The 27,566-nt window shown below is 43.6% G+C and overlaps 1 protein-coding gene across 2 annotated transcripts in view; it reads left to right on the top strand.

The window, feature by feature from the left end:
• Positions 1-27,566, top strand: part of BMP6 (bone morphogenetic protein 6) — a 146,956-nt gene that overhangs the window by 118,112 nt on the left and 1,278 nt on the right. Inside the window, exons 2-5 of one of the 2 annotated variants that reach the window (XM_080915810.1) lie at positions 13,862-14,008; positions 14,745-14,942; positions 26,069-26,145; positions 27,373-27,483. In XM_080915810.1, coding sequence (XP_080771936.1) covers positions 13,862-14,008; positions 14,745-14,942; positions 26,069-26,145; positions 27,373-27,483 — 533 coding nt within the window. Of the gene's footprint in view, positions 1-13,859; positions 14,009-14,744; positions 14,943-26,068; positions 26,146-27,372; positions 27,484-27,566 lie in introns of both variants that reach the window. The other variant, XM_080915809.1, reaches the window with a different exon arrangement.

Below are 27,566 nucleotides of genomic sequence, written 5' to 3'. Positions count from 1 at the left end.
AGAGGGGTGGGTGGGAGGGCAGATTAAGAATCAAACTAGAAATTTAGAATCAAATTGGTAGGTGGCAAAAGCCAGAAGAAATAAATGACTCTCCATACCTTAGGAGAGTCGACTCAGCAGCTTGGTTCAGAGCGACCGAGTCCCTTGGATGGGAGCTCAAGTATAGCACTTGTGGGTTTCAGCACCGGATGAATAATAGAAATAAAAGGGAGTGACTACTTCTAGGTGTGGGGGAGGGGAAGATTTTCTATAGGTAAAAGGAAGAGCACAGCTGGAGGCAGGGACATCTGGCAGAGTCTAGAGCAAACATGGAGAGACTGAGCTGGGCCAAGTGAAGAGAGAGAGAGAGGGAGGGAGGGAGAGCCAGAGAGGAGCCACAGACCAAGAGTGATGGTCTGGACCAAGAGACCAGTAGCCAAAATGGCTGAGCTACATAGGGGCAGAGGATGGGGAGCCTGGGCTGGGACCTGGGCTGGAGATTTTCAGGTAAGGGAAGAGTTTGCCAGCCAGGAGGAACCAAGAACAGGTAGGGACTGAGGGATGCTGGGAGAGCCTGGCAGCCAACGTCAGCGTTGATATGTTAATAGACATCTCAGCCATTTGTCCTGGGCTGAGACCTAACACTAGAAAGCCCAGCAGATGCCAGACACTGGGAATATGTCATGGTGCTGAATACATATACTAAGGCTGTAGGTCCGGCCTTAGCTGGTACAGTTACACAATGAATAAATAACATATAGCTATTGGGGTCTGGTGACAATGGACCAGGATTTCAGAGCAAGCAAGTTTCGTAGTATCTTATTTTTCCTCTTAAATGCGAGTGCACCCGACAGCTTACAATAGAAATCTTCTTTGGAAAGCAAAACCTCTCCTTGCAGACCTCTGTCTTTTGATGCCTGGAGAGAATCATATGTGGTGGTTCTTTGACCCTGCCTTAACCATTGGCTTTTCGATCTGCTCAACTGGATATTCCTTCTCTCTGAGAATGACCTAAAAGTACTTTTTTGACTCACATGTTTGTTTGAAATATGTGCTTTTCCCTCTCCTTTAGGAAAACTCATACCCAAACTGCTAGGCTGGAGGCATAGGGACTGTGGAATTTTTGAAAAGAATTTTTATTTTAAAGAGAGAGCTAGCAGAAGCTTTGTGAGGTTCGTACTGAACTCTAGCCAAAGAAGGACAGCTGCTGTGTGCTCGAGATGGTGGTGACATCCTTCCTTGAGGCCAGCAGTGAGTTTAGAAAGCAGAAACCAGAATGGTCCCAACCGTGGATGACTCTCTTGTCGATTTGTCTTCTAGCATGGGAGCATCTGCCAGTTAGATATGTCTAATTTGTGTGCATAGGAGAAGAAGAAAACTAAGAAATTTGGGAGGCATTCATGCTTTTGAATGGCTCCAGGTTGGCTGGGGGAGGTTTTCTTATCTGTGGGCCAGGAGCCCAGGCCTCCTGCTTCTTCCAAATGTTCTTACAGAGGCCTCCAGACTTAGCTGCAGGGCTCCTTCTGTGGAAGGTTTGACCTCCCCATCTGTACCGTCTTGGGGTGTCTTGGCTGAACATGCTTTTCTGAGAATAGAGGAAACTTATTTATCTACTCTGTGCTGAAGTGCAATTTGTAGCGTTTGCTGTGTTCACTTAATTTAACAAATGTTTGTGTTACAAAATAGTTGACCACCTTGAAAGGAGGGTAGATGGGGTTCTAAACACTAAGACACCACTTCAGTTAAAGGGCCGGGGAGATGGTGTACTGAGTCTTCTGACGTAACAAGTATTCAGGAGAGCTATGGAAATGTGTCTCTGTGACCTGCAAAAACTCAGAGCACGTAAGTTTACAACACCAACAACTGGCTTCTTAAATGGAGGGTACTTATCAGAGAAACATGGTACTTGATTCAAAGCCAGAGAAGGAGTCTTGAGATGGAGCTTACATGAAAAACCAGAAGCAACCTATGGGCTACCATGAGAGCAGCTTGATTACTTCTGCTAAGTCCACGGCATGCAGGGCGAAGGTGCCAGGGCTGAGGATGGTTCTGCTGCTAAAGGTGCTTACCACCCAGGCCTGTGGACCTCAGAACAATCCCTAGAACCCACAAAAAGTTGGACAGAGAAACAACTCCACAGGGTTGTCTCTGATCACTACACATGTCATGGTACACATATGCACTATGCCCATAGATACACCATGTGCACATCTACACAATAACAACAATAAAATTCAAAAATTTCTCGGCGATTTTGTGAGTGCTTATATTTTAAGATGATGATCCCAAGCTGATACAGATCAGCTTTAGGTCACTTGCCCAGCATGTGCAGGGCACTGGTTCCATCCCCAGAACCTTAAAAAGAGATGAGTACTGGGAGAAGAGTGAGCCTGGGAGAAGTTTGAGAGAGACGTCAGATATTAATATGATCAAAACACATGGAATGTGTCTGAGTTACTGTTCTATTGTTGGTGAAGAGACACCACGACCATGGCAACTCTTACAAAAGAAAGCATTTATTTGGGGCTGACTTAGAGTTTCAGAGGTTAGCCCATTATCATGGTGGGAAGTATGGTAGCAGACAGATAGTTTGAGCTCAGAGCTTACATCCTGACCCATTGGCAGCAGGCAGAAAAAGAGAGACACTGGACCTAGGCTTCTGAAACCTCAAAATCTACCCGTTAAACACTTCCTCCTACGAGGCCACACCTAGTCCTTCTAATCTGTCTCAAACAGTTCAACTAACTGGGGATTAGGAATTCAAATATATGAGCCCATGACGGTTATTCTCATTCAAACCATCTCATTCTACTGGTGTGAGGTCCTCAATTAATAAAATATATTTAAAACAACAGTAAGATCTTGTGCTGTAAGCCAGTATCAATGATACTGATATAGAAATTTGCACTTTCTATAAAATTAACAGTTTGGAAAAGGCCTTCCCTTGAGATTCTCCCATTAGGATTTTCCCCTGTCCCATCCAGTAGGCGAGGTGATCTTCACATTTGGGAGAATAAAACATGGCATGTTTGAATTTTGCCAAAGCTAAATGCTGAAACTATTGTTTGCTGTATTTCCTCGGCCACCCTGATGGCACAGAGGCACCCCTAAGCTAAGATAAGCAAGAAGTGCCCAGAAGAGGTCAGAATCCTGCTTGTGACATGCCCCATACCTACATCTTTTGAGCTCAGATGCAGGCATCACAAGGATGTTCCAGTCTGTTCCCATGGTAATGGAGCAGATCTGTTAGAATTCAGGCCTTCCTACAGAAAACCTTTCCATAATTCACTTACTCTCTTGACCACCCATTGCCTATCAGCATGTTTTGTAGAGTTGGTGAGAGATGAAGAAGAAAGACTCAGATAAATTTATGTATGACCATCTGCATTCTTAAGGATCACTCCTGAACTTCTATGGGATATGCACAGTAGCTGTCTTCACTTGGACTATACTTACAGGCTGCTGTGGATTCCCCCTGCCCTCCCATACCCATGCAGAGTCGCAAAATGGTACCATGTTGCTTTCCACATGCATCATGACTTATTTCTAGCATACCTATGTTAGTTACTTTCTCATCATGGTGATCAAGTTTAGCTATGAAAGAGGACCTTAGGTAAAGGATTTATTTTAGCATACATGTTCACAGCCAGGGAGACATGGCAGTTTAATCTGGGGTAGGAGTTGGGGCACAGATCATTATATTTTCATACATGGGGAAGCAGAGGGAGACTATGAGAGGAACCAGGGCCAGGATAAAATCCATGAGCCCACCTTAGGGGTTACACCAGAGACTTACTTCTGCAAGTCAGACCTCTTCAAGGTTTCACGACCTCCCAAAACGCCAGCAGCAGCTGTTGTCCAACTGTTTAAATCATCATAGCATCTCTGGATAAATCGGGCAATTTTGAGGTCTTTAAAGAACGCCATTTTTGTCTACAGTTTTTATTCAGTAAATGTTGTGTTCCTGGAAAGTTCAAGAGATTCTTGTGACAGCCAATCAGAAATTATAACAGAGTTGCTTTTCTGGGGTGTGGCTGTTCTGGTCATGACTTATTCATATTGCCTCTGTTGGATCCCACATTTCATGTCCTCCCGGCCTGACAAAAAATGTATTGTTTGGCAATGGCAGCCTATTTTCTTTGTGTATGATCCCTTTTCTCTAGTACATTCTATCATACAGCTTTCTTGGGAAGTGAGAATTTAAAGTGAGAATTAGTAAACTTAAAATGCATGAGAGATGGAAGGGGGAGAAGAAGGAAGAGAAGTGAGAGAAACTAATACATACATGTGTGGTTCATAAGTATGTGGATAGAGAAGATTGAGTACAGAACAGAGAAGGGTGTCAGCGCTCTCTCTCTCTCTCTCTCTCTCTCTCTCTCTCTCTCTCTCTCTCTCTCTCTCTCTCCCTCCCTCCCTCCCTCCCTCCCTCCCTCTCTCCCTCCCTCCCTCCCTCCCTCTTCCTCTCCCTCTCCCTTTCCCTCTCTCCTTCCCCCCCTCCACCATATTGCTTTGAGGCAGGGTCTCTCTCAGAACCCAAGGATCACAATTCCTGGCAAAGCTAATATTCAGCAAGTCCCAGAAATCCTCCTGTCTTACCCACACACAGCTCTGGGGTTACAGAGATGCATGTGAGCATGCTCAGCGTGTTACCCAAGTACTGCGGTTCTCATTGACCTAACTCATGGGTTCACACCAAAGCACTGAATCATCTCTCCAATCTGGCATTGAAATTTTCAGTTCTAGTGGTAAATGTTACTGTGGTGTGTGTGTGTGTGTGTGTGTGTGTGTGTGTGTGTGTGTGTGTGTGTGTTTGTTTGTGATTGGCTTGTGCTCCCATCTAGAACTGTAATTGATTTTTGTGTATTGATCTTATATTCAGAAACTTGATAATTTATAACATAAATTTTATATATTAAACCTTTCTGTTCAGACCTTTGAAATATCTGAGTATAATCATATCAACTGGAAATATCACTTATTTTTCTTTACAATCCGTTTTTTCTTTTGTTCTTCTATCTTTCTCTTCCTTCCTTCCTTTCTTCCCTCCTTTCTTCCTCTCTTTCTTCTTTCATTTCTTTCTTTCTTTGAATTTTACTGACTAAGAAGTTCAATGCACTTTTGGAATCTACCTAAACACTAATTTTTGGGAGTGAGTGAGCGATTTGCTATTTTACCATTAAGGATGATTGTCATAATTATTTCTATAGAAAACTCTAAGTAGACTAAAGAAATTCTTCTCTAAACTTCCAAAGAGTTTCTTTTTTTAAGATTAGAAATTGATGTTATATTTTATATATTTTTTCTGATTTGATGGGATTATATGTTTTTTCAATCCTTTATCGTATCAATACATTAAATGGTTTCAAATATTAAGGATATTTTAGACCCTGGAACAAGTTCCATTTGTGATTTGTTACCGTTCTGTAAGCTTGGACTCAGAAACTAGGTCTGGATCACCTCTGAGTCTATTTACTTTGTCTTTTTAGTTCCTTGATTGCTTTCTGCATTTGATTTTATTTCCTGATTCGCCTGACAACTTTTGTTTATTAAATTTTGTGTATAATTGAATAAAAGCAGCTATAGATCTTCTTGCTGACTGGATTTAACATTCTTCTGGAAGTCAGAGGCAGTGCAAGCAGATCACTTTATCCTCTTGTCCTAGATGAGGCAGGGCTTCCTGGTTTGCTAAGGCTCATCTGTTTCTGGTCCCCCCCCCTGCAGCTTAGCCCCCTGGAGGTTTCAGCTGAGACTAGGATGCTTAGCAGAGGCCCTCATCCTTGGTGGGCTCTGAACTCTCATTTTTAACTCCCCTAGCAGTGTGAAACTGCCAAAAAAATCCTTTTTCTCTGAAGCTTCTAAACAGCTTCTTTCTGCTTTGTTTTCTCAGCTTCCTATCCTGTGTATACACAGCTTAATATTTGGCAAATATCTGAAATAAAAATATTGGTGTTCATGGCAGTCAGAACTTGAAGAAGAAAACTGAACCAAAACTTCTGTGAGATCACGTTTACACGGTCACTTCTAGGCAGGCTGGCTCCTTTGAGACCTTCCTCTTTTCTATCCTCGATACCTTTAACCCATCATCATTACCACTCTCAATTTTACCCTTAGCTGGTAATAGTATGTCACACTTTCTGCTTTCTACTTCGATGTATCGATTGTAGGAATTCACAGATGTTCTGAAATAAGTCAGCAAGTACCTCACCTCAGGACCCCACCCCACTCTGAAGTCTTGAATTTGACCCCTCATGTGTTTCCTGGCTTCCCAACTCTGAGATGCTTCCTTTCAAACAGTTTGTCAACACATTCCTTTGGGGATTTTGCTTTGTTTTGTTTTGTTTTGTTTTGTTGTTGTTGGTTTTTGGATTTGTGGGGGTGGGGGGTATTTGACACTTCATAATAAGAAATATGCACCAAGGGGACCAGCATCTTATTAGCATTTGAATTTGGAAGTCTCTGAATGGATCCCACCCAAATATTGATACAGGTATTATTACCCAAACACATATCTCCCAGATTACAGTAGCTGGCTCAGTCTCAGGACCCAGAGCAGGCTTCTCTTTAGAGCAGCATTACTGCTATGAAGGTGCTGCTATGGTTTTCTGTGAAGGTAAAACTCCACCTTTTCAGATACCTGAGACAGTTTCTTTTCTAAAAAGAAGGGCAAATTTGGGAAACCAGGATGGGAAGATGCTTTTGTTGCTTGAAGAGGAGGAAGCCTTTCACCCTGGTCCCCAGTCACATCTTGTTCTCTTTTCTGCCTGGCTTTCACAGCTGAGTGTGGGCCTCAGGCTAGCAATAAACCTTTTGGTATCGGTTCCTTTTCTATTTGAGAAGGGGGCTGTGTTAATGCATCCAAGAAGCCTGCTACACCCTCCCTGCTAAATCTATGTTCCTTCTACCCAGAAGACTCCCACCTGAGATACAAAACCAAAGCCCAGGCTTGAGAAGTCACCAAGCCTAGCTCCATATCCTATTATCTGTTTGTAAAGCACAGTGTGGAATTAAAGTTATAAAAATGTTGTATATACCCAGGAGAATGCGGAGGTGTTTCATCTTGGAGGGAAGTCATGGTGTGTGGTAGAAGACAGCAAGCCTTTGGGTACTCATCAGATTGATGAGATAGGAAAGTAGGTTTATGTTTCTGCACACTGTGCCTCATGTATTATTCATTACGAGAAACTGATTGCTTTTGATTGCATGCATCTCCATACATGTGGATTGGCAGGCTACATTAGTGGTCAGGATTATTTTATATAGCATCTTTTCCCCCCCAGCCAAATTAGCAGTAATTTAACTGTTTCATTTCCCTACACTGAACAAAGATGTAGAGATGTAGGATTGGATTACTAAAATAGGTAAGATTTAGATGTGTTCTTGTTTGAGAGGTATAGGGTTCTTCGCTCTCTTTGTTACCAGGTCAGGCTGGAAAAGACTCTAGGACATGAAATTATTGTTTTGCTCAGTAGCTAAAGCAGACAGGTTGAAAAGCCCTGGCGGTATATAAAGTAATCAGTTCCCTTTCTATCACTGTCTTCTCTAACACTAAGCTTTGGACTTGATTCTCTGTGACTCTGCTTATAGGCCTAACTTGATAACTAGTTCATAATACAACCAAACCTGAGCTCCTGGCCCACACTCCACCTCACTTTCCCTGAGACATCTTGAGAGCAGATGGCCTCCAAGCTTACAAAAAGGAGAGAACCAAAGTGTTTAGTGGGAGGTGGTATGCTTTGAGCCTGGCTTCATAGAATGTTCTCCCAGACCAGTAGTGTGTGTATCTCCCTCAAGCCTGTCAAATATATACTGCTCAATCCCCACCTGGGCTTATTAAGCCCACAGCTCTGCAATCGAGGAGTCGTAGACCAATTTAGGCTTCACTAAAGATTGCAGGGAAGGTAGTTAAGAGTATGCACTATTGGCTGCATGACCATGGTAGCCAAGGTACTTTAAAAGTATTGGCAAACCAGTGCTGAAGCTCTCTATTTCTCTAGTAGGGTGCTGAGGAGGAGCTAACCCATGCAGAAGCTCTTGGAACAGTCGCAGGGAAAACACTGCTCATACTTTCTGTTTGTCTGACAGCAAAGTGGTTTATACTGCATAAAGCTGAAAGGATGCCCAGTGGTATTTACAGCATCTTGGAATATGATAGTCGGTAAGGCTAAAACGTAGCACAGCCAAGTGCTATAATGTCAGTTATAACAAACATTTATGTGGTTATTGTCACCGCTACTCAAACCCATGTGTATGCTTGCCTGTATGCATGTATGTGTGCCACATGTGTTGTGTATGTGTGTGTGTGCATGTATGTGTGCCATGTGTGCTCTGTGTGCATGTATGTGTACCATGTGTGCTGTGTGTGTGCATGTATGTCTGCACACGTATAGCAGTGCATTCTGATTTGTGGTACTCCATTTTCAAATTTACAATCCCTTTTCTATTTCTCAAGTAGCAAAAACATAAATATGTACTCTATACAAAGAAATGCTTGAGTATCAAATATTCTTTCTTTCTTTTTCTTTTTCTTTTTTTACTTTTAGTCTCCTCAAAAGCTGGATTCTTCTTGTTGTGTTGAATTTACCAGAATTTGAATTTTGTTTTGTATCTTAACTTACCACTGAATCCAGACCTATACACAGCAAAGGAATGTATTATGAATCTGCTTATTTCGAATGAATAAGTTCTACTTTATCAAGAACATTCTTTTTCTAATAAAATGGGCTATGGCAAACACAAACTTCTGACATGGTACCATGGCAGTGGTTACATTCTGCCAGGAGAATGGATACCCAGGCACCTCCCACCCTCCTCTGGAACAAGTGAAGGAAAGGCCCATCATATTTTACCCAGTGAAATAGTGCCAACCTGGAAGGCACCTCAGTAGCTGAGTCACAGGAGGGGACTATATGAGGACACTGAAACATCCCAGGTCTTAGGAATGGCAGTTGGTCAACTTTAATTCCAGTGTGATTACTTTTTTTAATTTGTAGATCTCTTCTGTTAGCCTTGTCGATTGGTCAAAACAAAACAAATAAACAAACACTTCATTGTCTAGGATGATTAGTCTGAGGAAAATTGCACTCTGGCCTAGAAACACATGACATTGCTCTGTCTTTGGTCAAGGAAACCCTGATCATCACACAAAGTGGGATCCAAGAGCAAAATAGTTAACAGGTGCTTTACAAATGGCATCTCTCTTTGGTTTTGAGAATTTTTGTTGTTGTTGTGGATACGTGAGCTGAGTCTGCCATGTCAGAAAGAAAGCCCAAATAACCCAGGTTGGGGGTGACTGTGGTCAGATGGGAAGTCTTCATTTAGCCGTATGACAAATCTCAGCCAAGGCCATCTCATCTTAACTCTGCCAGAGTATGATAAAGAGACTCAGATGCATCCTGCTTAGTTTGGGGAACTCTTATTTTTCCTGTACTTAGGTTGGAACCTTTGCACTAGTTGGACAAGTACTCCAACACTGAGTGAGAGGCCTAGACCTACTCAAGGGAGGTTACATGTCACAGAAGAGTCAATAGACAAAGACACGAATCACTGAAGAAATGAGTAAGTGTGAGTTCCTAGATGCATAATTCCTAAAACTTAATTTCTTTGTAAAAGTCCTTGCACTAATTGTGTAAATACATGTTTTCCTTGTCCAGTTTGTTCACTATAACAAAATACCTGAGTCTGGTATTTTACAGAAAACAGAGGTTTCTTAGTACACAGTTCTGGAGAATGGGTAGTCCAAGATCAGGGAGCCATAGCTCGTGAGGACCCTTTCCTGTGTCATCCTGGGATGGAAAGTAAGAAAGGAAAGAGAGTGCACACATGAATAGAGAGAAGGGGAGCCTTATCCTCTGATCAGGAACCTTCTCTAGTGACAAGGATATCATCCATTCATAAAGTGAGAGCCCTTGCAACATAATCACACCCTGAAGACCCACTTTGGCACTGCTGCATTAGGGAATATGTTCCCAACCTCGGACTTTGGGGGACAACTTTAGGCTTTAATAAATATTTATGACACCATCACACTGAGCATACAGTGTTCTCTTGAATGGGAGGAATAGGGAAAAGTCAGGAAGGTCTTGGGGTTCCACCACAAATAACCATACCAGGTGCCTTTCTGTGTGAATCTCTGAGGCACCCTGACCTAGTGTGTGAGGGCAGCTCATGCCTTCTAACCCCATTGTTTTCCTGTATCCTATATGTAGTCAAGTCTGTCTTTAAACACACTGGGTCTTGATCCCTTACTTATTTGAGCATTTGCTTGGTATTTTCAGCCTGTACTGTGAACATTTTTAGACTTTACTTTTTATAGATGGGAATGGAGGTCATGAAGAATGAGCCTCTGGTGAACGAGCCAAGAATCACTTGCAAGGAATTCCTCATAATGGAACGTTCCAGATGAGTTTCTTGACAAAGGACACTTGCATACGTGGCCATCTTTATCAATGAGCTTTGGCCAAATCCTACAAAGAAACCATTCAAATCAATGGTTTTCACTTTCAGTGTACCTGAACTCTTCCATTTGCCATAGACTCTTCGGTGGGAATGCAGAAGGTGGAGTGTGTGCATCAGTGTGGAAGTCAGAAGACAACCCAGGCATTGGTTCTTACTGTCTACTTTGAGACAGTTTGTTTCATTTGATGCTTTTTTACATCAGGGTGGCAGATAGTTGGAGACCAACCTGGTCTACATAGTGAGATCTAGGCCAGCCAGAGGTATGCAGTGAAGCACACACACGGAGAAGACACACACACACACACACACACACACACACACACACACCGAGAGAGAGAGAGAGAGAGAGAGAGAGAGAGAGAGAGAGAGAGACAGACAGACAGACAGACAGACAGACAGACACAGAGACACAGAGGGAGACAAGAGAGAAAAGCATCTAGTACAGTGTCCTGTGGAACTGTGTGTACATGTAATTTCTTTATCTCATTTAGCCCTGATCTATAAGTCCATGTTGTTACTTTTTGTTGTTGTTTGAATATGAACAACACAGTCTTGTGTATTACACACTTTGCCTCTAACTGGCTGTGGCATTTTGTATGATCTAAGGACTAGCTAGAGGTTAGCTGGGGCTATCCTTTTCCTCCCTCCCTTCCTCTCTGCTATTTCCTTCCCTCTGTGCCCTCATTTCTCCTTCCTTCACCCTCTGTCTCAAAGAGACTCCCTCAAAGTAAATAGCTCCTCCTTATGGCTTGTGCCTATAATCAGGATGTTCTATCTAAGCCCATGGTTCCGAGCAACTGAGGATTCACCTCTGAACCCATGAGGCGAAAGTGACCCTTCCTTCTTTAAGCTGTGTCTGTCAAGCATTTTTGTCACAGCCATGAGAAAGGAAATTACTGCTGTCCCTTGCAGAGGAACGGAGCACCTTAAAGCCAAGGTTCCCTCCTGATCTTGAACCAGCTCTGCACTTGCTTAGCCAGTCTCATAAGCATTGAGAATAGCCATGAACTTCATAATGAGCACTGGGTACCACAGAAACACCATGCATTCTGGGTGCCCAAGATAAGTGCAGTAGTTAAGAAACCCCAATGTCCATTCATGACCATGAACCACTGTCTCAGGGTTTCTGTGATGGATCACCATGACCAGAACAGCTTGAGGAGGAGTTTACTGGGCTTTACTTCATATCGTTGTGCCTCACTGAAGTCAGGAAAGGAACCCCACAGGGCAGGAGCTGAGGCAAAGGCTATGGAGGAGTGCTGCTTTCTGGCTTGCTCCTCCTGGCTAGCTCAGCCTGCTTTCTTAAAGAACTCAGGGCTACCAGCCCAGGGGAGGCTCCACCTATAATGGGCTGGACTCTCCTTCATGAATCACTAATTAAGATAATGTCCTTCAGGCTTGCCTACAATAAGATTTTATGGAGACATTTTCCCAGCTGACCTCCCCTCCTTCTCTGATGACTCTAGTCTGTCAAGTTGACATAAAACTAGCCAGTACAATGATGTAAACGTAATTTCTTCCACATTGTAATAATTCATCCTTCTTGCCAGCTTTTTTCCCACGGTTGCCCCAATTTTTACTTGTTTCCAGATCCACATATTTTGCTTTCCTCTTTCACTCATCCCTCTCCTTTCTCCTCGTATTCCTTCTTGCGTCTCCATTGCAGACAATGATGTTAATGCTGGGGTTACAGGTGTGCACCAGCGTCCTCAGCTCTGCATCCTTTCTCTTTACAAACAGAAGCACAGGCCCATTCCAACTCTGTGTGCCAGCCTTGCCACGCCCACACTGCCTCTCTCTGCATCTTACTGCACTTCCTTAGATTTTGGGTCGTGACTGAGGCTCTGCACATAGCAACTGACCCTCGTCAGGGACTCTGTGCTCTGCCTCCTCCCTCGAACTTCCCTCTGGATCTCGGTTCTGAGGAATGCCAGCCAAAGCCTTCCCCTAGGATGACTACATCCTCAGCTTGCATTGATAGTGGGACTGTTTTTCCCACAGAGCTGTTTGTACTGTCTGTGTTATTTCTGGATGAGGGTCTTCTATGACCTTGCAATGTGGACTTGATGTCCTTCTGCATCTCAACTTCAAAGCATTGGACTCCCAGTCCCCTCTTGCTGTTTTCCATGAACAGCCCTCATCTCTGGGCTCAAAGTTGTTGCCCCAGTCACAGGGGGGTAGTCTGTCCACAGGGAACGTGACACATCCACACAGGGAAGAGCTTTAAGGAGGACAAACTCAAGTCCGCCCCTGCAGACTGCCAAGCAGCTGAGTAAACTCCCTGTCACCCTACCTACTCTTTATACTCGAAAACAATGACAATCAAGTTCCCTTCTAACTCCAAGCTGCCTTGGAAGCAGGAAAAAGTGTATTTCCCACCAAAGAAACCGAAGACTCTAAACCCAGATGCTGCCCTGGCCTCAGAAGATGCTGCTGAATGAGGAGTGAACTTTTCTCACTGATCACAAGTTGTCTTTGGAAATAATCTCAAGTCTGTCATTGTAGGAAGCTTTTTGAATTGGAGCTGAGCCCCTCCCTTTGTTCACTGACTAAATTTTTGTAGTTTTCATCTTGGCTAAATGATCCGGCCCCATAACTCCATGTCTGAGACTTAGTTTGCCAGCTGAAGGCGGGGATAACAGCGCTCTGCAAAAATGATTATCAGAACAAGAAGAGAGTACTTTGTAAATATTTGCCATTAGAATTTGACACTTATCTTAAGGCAGTGGAGAGTGTGTAAATGTCATGAAACCCAGAAGTGTTTCCAGCAGTGGGGGTGCTTCGCACATATATAACGGAATATCTTGGGAAGTGGTTGCTAGGTCTAAATGTAAAATTAATTCTTGATTTATATATATATATATATATATGTACACACACATATATATGTACATATATATGTACAGAGATTTAATGCAAGAGACAACTAATTTTTATATATCATTTGGGTCCTGATTTAATCTAGTCTTATACCTGTCTTCTACATTTCAGTGCTCACTAGCCATAATTAAGCTATTAATTGTGGCTATTATTTATCATTATTATTATCATTATCATTATTATTATTATCATCAATAACAAGCACCATGAATAAAACAATGTCGGAATAAAAATGAAGTAAGTATTGAGAGAAATGAAATAATGTTTGCAATTTACCTTAATTGCAAGAAAGATTTGGTGTGGTAGGCAGAAGGTCTGGGTGAGTTTACCAAGCCTCCTGATAGCTCAGGTCTGTGTCTTTGCTAATTATGCTGTTGTGTTCGCCCTACGGTGCCAGGCAGGCAGAGAGCTGTGTCTGGTCACACAGATGGGCACTATCTGACCTCAGCATTCTTTCTTGACAAGACACAGGAGGAAATGAGCTGCAGGGCAGCAGGTGATTCTCTGTACCGTTTTTTTTTTTTTTTTTTTTCTTCCTTCCTCAGAGACTCTGACCTATTTTTGTTGGACACCCGGGTGGTGTGGGCCTCCGAAGAAGGCTGGCTGGAATTTGACATCACAGCAACTAGTAATCTGTGGGTGGTGACACCACAGCACAACATGGGACTCCAACTGAGTGTGGTGACTCGGGATGGTGAGTCTGGATTTGAGCCCTGCCAGTCTCTCTGCAAGGTCCTTTTCCTTCATTTCCTCTGTGGCGGTTGCGGTGGGACCATTGTTTGCAGCTCAGTCCTCGGAGCCAGATGACCTTGTTTACTCTTCCCCCATGACCATACCAAAAAGCAAAACCCTTCTCCTAGCCAGGACTTGGAAACAGGCTCAGACCATGCCTCGTGCAAGAATAACAATGGAAGGAGGGCTTCCAGTGGCTGAACTGGGTGGGAGCTCCTGGGGGGAAGACTGGAAGCTTGGGGTCTTACCGTTCAGTGATGGAGCACTTGTTTATCAAGACGCTCTGGGTTCTACCCAGCACCAAAGGAAGAGGAGGAAAAGGGGAGTTGTTAGGATCTGACTCCGCAGTGATTTTGCGATTTTGCCCAGGGACCCTTAAGGAAACTTCCCCACGTGATGGGCTCCCCGTTTCTGGTCCTGCTGCACAGTTAGAAATAAAGCCAGAAAGGAAGTGTGAACATGAGTAGGGGGACCAGAAACCAGAGCACTCCTTGGGGTCATCCTGTACTTTGGGAGGCATGTTTTGACTCTGCCTACATACAGGGAGCCAGCCAGGGTGGTCGGATACATGGGGCCTTGATCACATTTCTCACTCTTTACTCCTTTACATGGAAGACTAGAAAGTGTCGTCTCGTCGTGTAGCTCTGAGACTAAGGTTCTGTGGAGTAAAGCGGGGTGGGCTTTGATTTGCATTAAAGGACTCCACGTCAACCCCCGTGCGGCGGGCCTGGTGGGCAGAGACGGCCCTTACGACAAGCAGCCCTTCATGGTGGCCTTCTTCAAGGTGAGCGAGGTCCATGTGCGCACCACCAGGTCAGCCTCCAGTCGGCGTCGGCAGCAGAGTCGTAACCGGTCCACCCAGTCGCAGGATGTGTCCCGGGGCTCCAGTGCCTCAGGTGAGTGCGAATGGGGCCATGGTTCCCATCAGGACAAAGGTACCTATGGCTCCAGATGCTAGACTGCTCTGTCAGCAAATATAGTGGCTAGTGGGGTGGGGGTGTCCCTAGGAATGGTGGCTATGTCCTACTCATAGATACCTGTATGGGATCCTAGGACCCCTCAGCATAGAGCATTGCTACCCAAAGGCTGGGGCTGTAGGCATCTCATTCCCACCTCTTGGTTCAGACAAGCATCCTTCTGTTTGGTGAGGTTTCTAGTTCCTTTTTTTTTCCTTCCGACATAATCATGGGAACACCCCCATTTTAAATTTTAAATTATTTTAATTTTTAGATGTATTTTATTTTATTCATGAATGCGTTGGCTGCATGTATATGTGTGTGTCATGTGCATGCCTGGCACCCACGTATGCCACATGCACGCCTTGTGCCCATGGAGGTCAGAAGATGTGCCAGCTTTTCTGAAATAGTTACAGATGTTTGTGAACCACCATGCAGATAGTAGGAACTCAAACCCAGGTCCTCTGATGGCCAGAAAGGTTCCAGATGTTTCTTTTCTTCAGATTTGGGGATACTTACAAATATACATGATGAAATTTCCTAGGGATAAGACCTATGTCTAATGACAAAATTAACTTATATTCCCTATTCACCTTACATATGTTAATTTTATACAGTATTCTTAGTGCACTTCGACTTGACCAGCAACCATCAATTGAGGTTTATGTTTTGGTGCATTCCAGATTTATGGGGCCTCAACTTGCATGAGGCGGTGTACAGTCGTGTTCCGTGGGCTTGTTTTTGCCTGAACTCTTGGTAGCCAGAGCCTCTAACATGAGTTTTATTGGCTCATTTAACTGGGAGGTTGAAGGTTTCTTGCTTCAGTTTGGTTGGACTGTTAGGAACAGATGGTTCTGGATCTGTTTCCTGTGTTTCTCGTTGGCAGAATCCTCACGAAGATAATCAATGTACATTAAGGTTTCCCAGAGTCTCAGAGAGACCTTGGCAACCTCATTTTTAAATAGAGTTCTCTCCCTTGTTGGCTTCAGCAGGAAGCCAGGCCTTGATGCTCATTGGACTGGCTCACACCACATGATCAGCCCTGATCATCTTGTTACCACAGGAACTGCTCTGATTGGCCAAGACTATATTGGGTATTCAGAGCCATGTGGACAAGCAAGTCCAAAGGGCAAGAGAGAAGAAACGGCCCCCCATGTCTGGGAGTTAATTCCTACTTTTAGAAGTCTTCTCTATAACTGGGAGGAGTAGGGGGTAGAGGCTCCCAGAAGCAAGTCCATAGCTGTTAAGAGGTACTGAGTCCAAGCGCCAACCAGTGCAAGGGCTCCTGAGTCCTGGCTTCCTGGTGTTTCTTAACAGCACAGAAAACAAGTACCACACCGACCAACTGCTGTGAGATGCTCTGCGGGAATTTTCTTTGTTGCCACTTTGTGAGTTTAGAGGAACCTACCTGGTGCATCTGAGCTTCAGTTCCCCCCTCGGTATTGTGAGGGTGTGGACTACCTCACAGATTGTTCCGGTTTGAGGAAATGCAGCCACACAGCCCGCGTTAGAAGATTACTTACTTAAACCCACTTGGAGGAAGTAGTTGCTTAGAGAATGTTGCTGGGGTCCCAAGGAAGTAAAACAATTTCTAGAGGCTGTGCTTATTTTTTGAGGCAGCTCATTACAACTGTCATTTGGGGGACCTGGGAAGAATGAATGCAGCTTCTCAAAGCACCCCACCTTTCTGGGAAGAAGTGTCTCCTAAGCTGTGACTTATTAAGCCTTCTCTTAAGTCAGCAACTTGAGTAGCCATTACCCAGTGTGATATGACATTTTGTTTTTCCTTGTCATGCTCCTTGTTTGGAAGCACTGTACTGCATGGGTGTTCCTGTATTTACCACCAGAAACAGTCAAGATTAACAAATAAAAAATTTATAAATAAATAAATAAATAAATAAATAAATAAATAAATAAATAAATAAATACTAGAAAGGATGGCCTACTTTGGTTTATTCCCCAGGGAGGCAGTCTGTAGAACTGAATTAATAGTCTGCATTAATTCAATGGGGCCTGGTGGTGAAGTCAGCCAGTGGTACGCAGCATTTGGGAACTGTGGCTAATTTAATTCCTCGGACCTCAGACTGTGGAGGCTTTGCTTGCAATGTTGATTGCTTTTTAAAATTATAATTTCACTTGATTGATTCAACACTCACCCTGCCCACCCAATATATAGACCAGTTATTTTTAATTAAGAAAGCATGTTGTCTATGATTTGGGCTTTTGCAAGGCCATCCAATTACTGTTTTCTGAGTCCCTTTCAACCTTTTCTTTCAATCCGATGAGTTAAAATTAATTGCGGATATTAAAGTGGCCTGATTCATAATGAGGTCCGAGGGCCCCTGTTGTCTCTTGGTCTCCCCACCCCACCTCCCAATCCACTCCTAGTCTCTTTATTCCTCCCAGGCATAGGAATCCAAGCCAAATCCCTCTGGCCTTGCATATTTAAAACCCCCAAGAAAGCATTGAGATGAAGGGGCTTCTCTCTCAGAGCCTCCAGGGAGGTCAGAGGCTACTCACATGCAGCCCTTCCAGCTCTGCTTATGTGCTTGGCTTTCTCCTGTTAATGGAAGTGGACAAGCAGAGGGTCCAGAGCCTTCCCAAGATATCTTCTAAGGCTAGATATGCAGCTCAGTTTGGAGGGTACCTGCCTAGCATGCACAAAGCCCTAGTTTTGATAAGCTGGCTATAGTAGGGAATGCCCATAATCATAATCCTAATACTTGGGAGGTAGAGGCAGGAGGATCAGAAGTTCAAGGCCATTCTTGCCTAAAGAGAGAGTTCAGTGCCAGGACACTTGGATACAGTTTAAAACTTTGTCTCAAACTAAATCCATAAAACCCCTAAAACCAACTTAACTTACAAACTATAAGGAAACTAAAAAAGAACAGAAGGGAGATTTTTCAGAAATATGGCCTGTGCTTAGAGAGTAGACATGCCTCTCTCTGGTTTCCCTTCCAGGCTCCTGAAGGGGCCTTTGTGAGCTAGATCAGCCTCAGAAAAGGTGCCATCAGGAGAGTGACTCTTGCCACTTCCTCTTTTAAGTCTTTTGGGAGATTGAAGGAAGAGATTGTTATTCTTTGGTTGTCCATGTCTTCTATAATATACTCCCAGGGCATTGATACTTCTTCCCAAAGGGGCCTAGTCTAGAAAAAGCCCACCGTCTGGCACCTGAGTCAAGACATTAGCGTCGTTTATCAAATCACCTGTCACCAGAATGAAACATGACAAGGATCTATTTTAGGAACGGAGCTGTAGATTTCTGAGACAGGCAGACCCGCCTATCACAAGCAAGTGGCCAAGAGCTTACCTACTGCCTCCTGGTCCCTACAGCTAACCCCATGTGCTTTGGCATCTATATCTGACTTCAGATTGGACTCTGCAGGCACATGCACCAGACAGTGGGTTTTGGGGGGCAGGTCTCCCTTTATGGTGTCTGTGGCCCATGCTTCTCTACTGCTGTCCTCTCCACAGGGTGGGGGGTGGATGTTGGCTAAGTTGCACTTCGCCCACAGGCTTGTACAGCCTCAGGACATGTCCTTTTTGTTTTTACACCTGGTTGACAGTGCTGGGCTAAGCTGCTCTATGGAGCCCGGGAGGAATTCTCATGAATCTGGTGATTGTTTTCCAGGCCCAGTTCTTGCCAGTCTAGTGTGCTCTGAGCCCCTATCCTAGGTCTTCCAACTAAAGTCCGAAGTCTCTGCGGCCTGCCATTCTCTTTGGTAATATTTCTCTTGGCCTTCGCTGTTTTGTCTTGTGGGGGCCTGTGATACCACTTGGCCAATCCATTGTGGGGTCCATAAACGGATGGCCTTGACAGATGCTTTCTTTTGGCAATTTTAGGTTCTGTTCCCGTTACATTTTTGGGATCCCACTTGACACATCTGGGGAGGAGAGGGCCATTCATGCCATTTCAAGTCAGAGAGTCTGAGGCTGTGATGGTGGACTGGTCTTTGTTTTATCAGACAACCATCAGAGTTTTTACTATCTTTTTTTTTTTTTTTTTATTGGAAGAAAAAGGGCTTTCTTTTGGTGGTGCTGGACTTCAAAACCAGGACTTTGTGCATGTTAGGCAACGTCTTTGCCCCTGAGCTATATCCATGTCCTCACTATCAATGTTACCGGGTGATGTGTAACTGTGGTTGTCTCTTGTTCCTGCTGTTTTTGCCTATGAAATAGCACAATTTCCTCAGGACTCTGAGCATCCTTGGGGATGAGTCTGTAACTGTTCTGTTGCTACCTAGGGAATAAATTCTTCTTCCATCTCTTTCCCACACATCTGAGCAGACACCTCTTAAGACCTCTTGGCAAAGTGTGGGTTTCCAGCAGTTCCATGTGATGTTAAAAGTTCTTCAATCCCTTACATTTCCCACTGGTGCCCATTTGTAAGCTTTGAGCACAAGAGAAGTAACCAGAACACAAGTCTTAGAAAACATGTCTTCAGCATTATAACATCAATCTCATGCTGTCAAGTTCAGGGACCTTCAGTCACAGATTGCAGGTTGCATCTCTGTGTTCACGGTACTTCATCTGTGACTGCCACAGGCTGAGGATGCTGAAGTTGGGAGTGGGGGATGCGTCAACCTACCATAAACACCTTGGTTTATTAGATGTTTCAGAAGAAGCCAAAGCCTGGGTCTGAAAATGTCAGCTTTTTTTATTTTTCAAAGGAGATAGGGATTTTACTTTGTCATTTTGAGCTTAAGGTAAAGTTCTGGAGCCTGAGCTTGGCTTCTAGACACCTCAACGTAGAAACAGCCTTGTTCAGAGTGTGTTAAATGAAACAAGCTTTAACGTGTGGACGAGTGACTCGAAAGCTGGAATCATTTCCAAACCCACCTTTATCATGCTTGGCCTTTACTGTGAGATTGCTTTAGGATAACAGTGATCTGGGGTGCAGTAGATTAGCGAGTCCTGTCTGCCTCCTCCTCGAATCTTCCCTGTGTGGGTTGGTCTAGACCAAGCATCCCCAATCTGAAAATTCCAAAACAGAAACACTTCATCTGAACCCATCTGAACATCCTATCAGCACTAAACCAAAACTAAACAAAACACTTTCACATTTGAGGTTTTTTTTTTTTTTTTTTTTTTTTTTTTTTTTTTTTTTTTTTTTGTACCAAAGAAGTTCAGCTTAGCAAAGTAAATACATGTATTCCAAAATCCGGAAAAACTCAAAATCTGAAACGCTTTCAGTCTGGCCCCAGACATTTTAATTTTCAACCTTAATAAATCAGAATGAACAGATATAAGATGCCCAGTAAGTCAGTGACTAACCAACCACGGGGAGGGTCTGGGAGTCAGAGGTAATGGAAAGGCAGTTTTGTGAGGTTCATAGAGTCTCGGTGTTTTATGGAAAACCTTGTCTGTTTTTAAGGCATGTAGCTAAAAGGAGATGAAAGTCACATATTTATTAAGTGGTGAGCATGTAACCTAAAAATCCTAGAAATGCCTGGGGCCTTCCTGTGGTCTCTAGTGCTGGTGATATGGGTATAAACAAAATGTAGGCAGAAAGTCAAGCCCTTCTCGACCCGGAAACCAGAACTCTGAACCCTAGAGGGTTGCCTGCACTTGACCTAATGTAGCAATGGAAAGAGCTGGCACCTCCAGCATTCACCTCATGGTCTACAGGTGAGGTGGGTAGAAGCAATAGGTTTTTTTTTCTTTTGATAAGATAGGGCTTAGGATAAAGATAAAGGAAGGGCAGTTGGGCCTCTGAAAACAGGTGTCACTTTGACAGCTTCTGTTTTGTTTTTGCCCTTGACATTTGAAGAGAAGGGGGAGGAAGGGTAGGTATGTGCTCTGTGAAAGAAGAGGAAGAAGACATGAATGAGAGAGAAAGAGAGTGACAGACCCAGGTCATCAGTCTTGGTAGCAAGTACCTTTACCTGCTGGGCCTTCTGACTGCCCCGCCCTCCTGCCTTGACGTGGAAAATTGTATTGGGATGGTTGAGTCCCAGGCTTTGACTGCTGTGTTAAGCTTACAGCAGCCAGATAACTCCTAAAGACATGCTTCGACACTGGTACTAGGTGCTCACGGCAGTGTGTCCCAAAGCTGCCTAGACATCTTTGGCTCTATTTGGGGCAATGGTGTCCCTGCCTCTCATCCTCCAAGGCAGCACCTGTGGCTCTCCTGTGCTGAGAGCCATCTAGACAGCATAGCACCTCTTCCTCCTGATGGTTCTGAGCTGGAGTCTGGAAGAAGCTGTAGCACCCTCTCAGTGGCAGTGCCGGTGGTCCCCCAAATTTGTGCACAGGATGCCCATGATTCTGACACTGTGTCCATGGGCCCTGTTGCTGGCCTTGGCGCTGCAGTGTCTCTGTGTTTTCATGATTTCGTCTTTGCCTCTAACTCTGTACTTTCTCCTTTCTCTGCCCCACTTGGATAAAGCTGTATGGTTATTATTTTTTTTTCTTTTATCGAATTTAAGTGGATATATTTTTTATTAAATTTTAGCTGCATACTTAAAAAACACCTGGCTTTTTTTCAGACTCCTCTTGTAAATAGATACCAAGGGTAGTTGGGGTAAAGGAGAAAGGTTTTTTTGTTTTGTTTTGTTTTTCAGCCATCTGTCAATCTGTAAAAACAAAACACAAAAAATTGGGTCAGCATCATCCCACATGGAACCCGGGGCGCCCACCCCTGAGCTACAGAAACAAGTATTCCAAAGGTCATTGACCTCCACAAATATTTATGTGCTCTTTGCCAGCCCTCACCATGGAACTATAAGGAAACACAAGCTCGGCCAGCAAATATCTGTAGGAAAGGAAACAGAAGGATTGAATTCCTGCTTCTCCTCTCTCTGGCCCCAGTCCTTAATAACAAAAACGTCAACGTCTGGCCATAAAAGAAATAGCTTCTCTTTCCAGAAAGTTCTCTGTGCTGAACACTGAGAGAGTCAGACCCGAGGCACATTCACAGACAGCTGGAGGGGTTGGGAAGTTTGAGATGAAGTCCTTGGACTGTAGTAGCCAAGAGAAAAATTGAAATCTAGCGGTGGGGAAGTTGCCCTGTCTGTGTTCTGACAATAGTTTTCTACTACTGACTAGGTGGTCTTTAGTTCAGTTCTGACATAAACCAGCTCATTAGAGCAAGGTCCTCAGCAGGCTTGCACTACCCTATTTCAGAGACTATCCTCAAGGTGAGGCCTCCAAGCCATCCATACTTGGGTCTGGCTTTCCTACAAGTTGAGGAGATTCTGTGCCCACTTTTTCATATTTAGTAATTTTCTACAGAAGGGTCTGTATTTATGATTGTCATTTTGTTATGAACTCAAAGATAGCAAAATCAGTGATTTAGAATAAGGTGGGTCAGGGGTTAGGGTCTTGGAACCTCTGTGCCCTTTCCAGGTACACCTTTCTCTCGACAACATCAGAATGTACAAACCTCTAGAAATGTCACCGAGCCTTGTGGTCTTGGGTTTTTATTTGGTAAGTCAGTCCATTTGGTGTTGCTATAACAAAATATCTGCAACTAAGTACTTATAAGGAAAAGCTTATTATAGCTTATGGTTTGGAAGCTGAAAAGTTTGGCCAGCTACATGTGATAAAGACCTCAGGAAGTATAGAAAACAGCATCACATTAGATCCCAGGACAGAAAATGACACATATATAAAAGATAGTAGATGGGTGGCCTTGCTTTATAGGAATCTGTCACAGTAACTGATGTAGTCACTAGAAAGGCATAGTCCACCTTGTGAGGTGGTTCCCATGACATCATTGCCTCATACAAAGCCCACTTTAGTTCCACCCACCTAACTTAGCTGAGTTCCAAGTTGCCAGCATACAAACCTTTGAGCAACATACCACATATGAACCATAGAATATGGGATTTTAATGCTGTGCAAAATCAACTCATTGGTCACATGATTATACTCAATCTCTAGAGGTGAGGCAGGCCCAGAGTTCCAATCCTCTTATACACTAGGCTTTTCTGTGAACAGCATCTATCTTGAAGCTCTCTAGGGGCCTACAATGAAGGATAGAGGTGTGGGTGTGTGTTGGAGTCTTATTATTGTAATAAAGACATTTTTATCAGGAAACACCAAGGTTTTCTATGCCCTCAGCTAGGAAATAAAGACAAAAATAAATAAATGAATGAATAAATAAATAAATAGCAAAAAATATAGATAATATATGTTTTGAGAGAGGGTACCACATTATAGTTTTGGCTGACCCAGAACTCACTATGAAGTCTAGGCTAGCTTTGAACTCACGGCAAGTGTTCCTGCCTCAAATTTCCCAGGTTCCTAAATACTAGGGTTATAGGTGTGCACTATCATGTTTGACTGGTACATTATTTATTATTTCAGACTACTGCTATATGCCTGACCTATAAAGGAAAACTATTTAAAAATCTCATTATATGGCCAGTGATTCTAAGATTTATTTAAAAGATTTTGAAGGAAGTCTGGAGTAAAAACAAGTCAGAATGTAGATTGATTACAGGAGTTCCAAGTGAGACCCTAGGTTAGGGGGTCATATAGTTGACAAGGACAGCTACAAGAATACAGGAACACTGTAGCCTTGGGACATTCAAGATACTAATTCCATGTACCTAGGGACAGGAGAGGAAAAAGAGATCAGAGGCCCAAAGGAAAGTGAGGAGGGACTATAGCTGGGTATAAAATTTTAGATTGGTGAGGTTGTTTTATGACATTTAATATTTGAATGAATATTTTTTGTTAATTTTGCCATCAATCTGCTTAATCTTCCTTAAATTTTTGTTACTTTTGAGATTTTTTTTTAATTTAATATACTCTAATTTTACTAGATTTTGTCACCATAGGAGTTTATTTACTCTGAAGAGGGCTCATCATGTCTTTTTAGTTAAAGATGCTTGAATGTAAAATGTTAATTCTTTTTGAATTCTAGGAAATTCTCAGAGCCTTTTGGTCTCCAAATATCACTTTCCCCAATCACAATTGTCTGGAATTCCTAGTAGAATTATGTTGGGCCTTTTATTCTGTCTTCTATGTCTCTTTACAGATAGTCATAGTTTCTGACCATTTACTTATATTTGAAGAGGTTTCTTTAAATGAATGGTCTGACTCTACTTCTCTCTTAAGTTAAATCTAGTGATTAGATCTTTCATTCTATTTCCAGTGCTTGTTGGCATTTATAAAGTTCTACTTGTTTGTTCCTCTTTCTCTCCCTCCCTGTCTCTGTATCTGTCTGTCTGTCTGTCTCTCTCTCTCTCTCTCTCTCTCTCTCTCTCTCTCTCTCTCTCTCTCTCTCTCTCTCTCTCTGGCATCTACCTATCTTTTCATATCTGCCTGTTCTTTTTCCATCTTGTTCTTGCTTTAATATTCCTTGCTTTGTCATTATTTTTCTTTTGTAACTTTCTCTAGAGGTTACTCTGACTCACAATCCATTAAATCGTGTATCCTCTTTAGTTTTGTTTTTTGGTTTTTTACATTGAAGTGTTGTTTCCAGCAGGAAAGGCTTGTCTGTGTGTGGTGGTGGTTCAGAGTGAGAATCCTCCATTCTCTGCTCTGATCTTTCCTCCATGGTTGCTCTGAATTTCCTTCTCATGTAGACTTAAAATGGGGGAGGAAGTTCTGCAAGGTCAGGTAGGCAGCCAGGGATGGTGATGGAGTGGATGTGAATACATTTAGAACCAGTAAATACTTGACCCATATCTCTCTTCCCAGGACACTAGATTTAGTTATGGCTTCTTTTCAAAATTATGAGTTCTGTACATGTTCTTCTGATTTGAGATTGGGAATTCCAAGAGGTAAAGTGTGAACGTCAAGTTGAAATACATCTGTGAGGTAACTTGTTGATTTGTATAGTTGAATGACAGAGTCAGAGGTAATGTGTGTTTCTGATCTAGATTCTGTATCTCCTCTAAACCACATTAGAGGAAGAATCTTCCTTCAAAATCTGGCTCCTTGTCTACATGTGTCCTTTCAGACCATAGCTCTGAGCCCACGGGTTCAAAACCCTTTGAAGACTTCCTTCATGTCTCTAATAAAAAGTCCACATAATTGTTGGCATTCCAAGTCATTCATTTCTCCAGTTGTATCTCCCAACTCTTTGAGTTCTCCCATCCATTCCAATAGCACTGTTCCCTACCCCAGTTGTCCCTTCTACAAGCTTCAGGAGTATGGACTCATGACTCTTGACCATGCCATTTGTATTCCTAGCTGCATTTGAGCTACTTGAGTACATTTCTCTCACAGCCCTGTTGAGTCTCCAGTTCTTGGAGGACATAGCTATATGTTCCCCATGTCATAGAAAAGCTGTTCTGATGGGCTGGGATGAAGCAAACAATCTCCTTCGGAGGTTGTTAAGTTGGGCCAGTGGCTCCTGAATTGCACAGGCAGGTTCAGCAGATTATTTGGGGGAGTTGCTGATTTTGGAATGACTGTTTTGGGGCTCATGTGGAGGGCTTGTCCCCAGCAGTGAGAACAGGGGAGTGTGGCTTCAGGCTTTCCTCCATTTCTGGGCCTCCTGGTTGGCCCCTGGTCATAGCACTTCTTCAGGACATTCTTTTTGGGGGCCAGAAGCTATCTCCAAAGTCCCAAGCCATGTCTGGATAGTTCACCTCTAAACAGAGTGTATCTTGTCTAGCACAGCCACCTGTGAATGATGTGTGTCATCTTTCAAGTCCAGTGGAAATCTTCCCACATCCCTCTGTAAACCCTACATGAAGCAGATTACACGACACACATCTGTTGCTTAAAGGTGTCCATTAACTCAATAGGGTGCCCAAAGCAGATACAAAATAGACCGTGTTCCAAAGCTCACAACCCCTCTAACTCAGTGCCAACTTTCTTATCTCCTTCTTTCAAAGCCTAGGGGGATTTGAACACTTAAACAGCTTTTCGTTTGAAACACAATTAGGAAAAAAAATTAATGATTAATTTCTTCTGTGGCTCTTAAACTAGGCAGACAGCTGGGAACTCAACTGAGCTGTTGGGAGACCATGTGTGTCAACAATGGTCTGATTCACACTTGTGCTGAGCCTCATCCATTGCCTGGCATGTATGAGAGAAAAACTCTCATGTAAGTCTTTAAGTGAAGGAGCAAATGAGTGAGTGTATCTTTTTATGTCCTCCAACAGACTACAACAGCAGTGAGTTAAAAACAGCTTGCAAGAAGCATGAGCTCTACGTGAGCTTCCAGGACCTGGGATGGCAGGTGAGTCTCAGGGTAAGGAGGGCAATAGCTACTTGATCTTCTCTCACCGATGGCTCCTGTCACATCATCAGCTTCCTGGAGCTGTCCTCGAAATCCAATGAATGCTCAAATGTTCAAGCTGCTGGAGTTGAGAGGAAAACCTGGCTTGCTAATATACCCAGTGTACCCTGTCCCCTTTGTGGACTTCCAAAGCCCTGTGACCCCTTAAACCCAAGACCTACTCTGTCTTACCTTGTTCTTTCAGAGTCCAAGGGGGTGGGTGTATTTGTTTGTATATTTGAGTAACTTTTACTTTGAAACAGGACATGCTTGACCATGACATCACACCCAGATTAGATGTGAGGAGGTAACAGTCCCTCTGTACATAGGTGGCATGACTTTGACAGGTCATAACGGGGTCCTACAGAGGATCCTTTGGGTCCAAGTCCCCACAACAGATCCTGACTTCCAATGTGTTCAGTAGATCTAGTGCTCCGAATTCTGAGGTTGAGTCTCTCTCTGGGCTGCAGTCTCCTCTCATTGGTGGCAGTGGAAGCTGCAGCTCCTGATCAGTCCCACAGTGCACTATGCTAAGCTGGGATGCTCTGTTTGTTAGGTATACTGTGGGCACTTTCAACTGACATTTTATTGGGGAGTAACCAAAAAGTATCTGTACTTCAAGCCATTCACCCACTGTCTTAGGATATTACTGCTATGAACAGACACCATGACCAAGGTAACTCTTAAAAGGATAACATTTAACTCACAGGTTCAGAGGTTCAGTCCATTATCATCAAGGCAGGAACATGGCAGCATCCAGGCAGGCATGGTGCCACAGGATCTGAGAGTTCTCCATCTTCATCTGAAGGCTGTTAACAGAATGCTGGCTTCTAGGAAGCTAGGATGAGGGTCTTAAAGCCAACACCCATAGGGACACACCTACTCCAATAAGGCCACACCTCCTAATAATGCCATTCCGTGGTTCAAGCATATACAAATCATCACACTCACTCAGTTCTGGACCTAATAGGTTCATAGCAGCTAAGAGCCCATGGAAAGACTGGAAGCTCTGGGGTCTGATCAACAGAGTCAAGCTTCACCTGAATGTGAACTTGGGCATTTCTCCAAACTCCCTGCATGTCCCCATATTGTGCACCATGCACAATGCCTCGTCTTGAGGCCACTGAGTGCAGGTGGTTCCGGGTTGCCTGGTCGATCCTTCACTTCTTCCTTCTGCTTTATCTTAAGGACTGGATCATTGCACCTAAAGGCTACGCTGCCAACTACTGTGATGGAGAGTGTTCCTTCCCACTCAATGCACACATGAACGCCACCAACCACGCCATTGTACAGACCTTGGTGAGTACTCTAACTTGGTTGGTGGGACAAGCCTAGCTCCAGTGTCATTTCTAACCGTGTCCTCCCACGCTTCTATTCTGGAA

This window comes from Micromys minutus (assembly GCF_963924665.1).
Source record: "Micromys minutus genome assembly, chromosome: 1".
NCBI lineage: Eukaryota > Metazoa > Chordata > Mammalia > Rodentia > Muridae > Micromys > Micromys minutus.
This window is presented reverse-complemented; position numbering and strand designations above follow the sequence as displayed.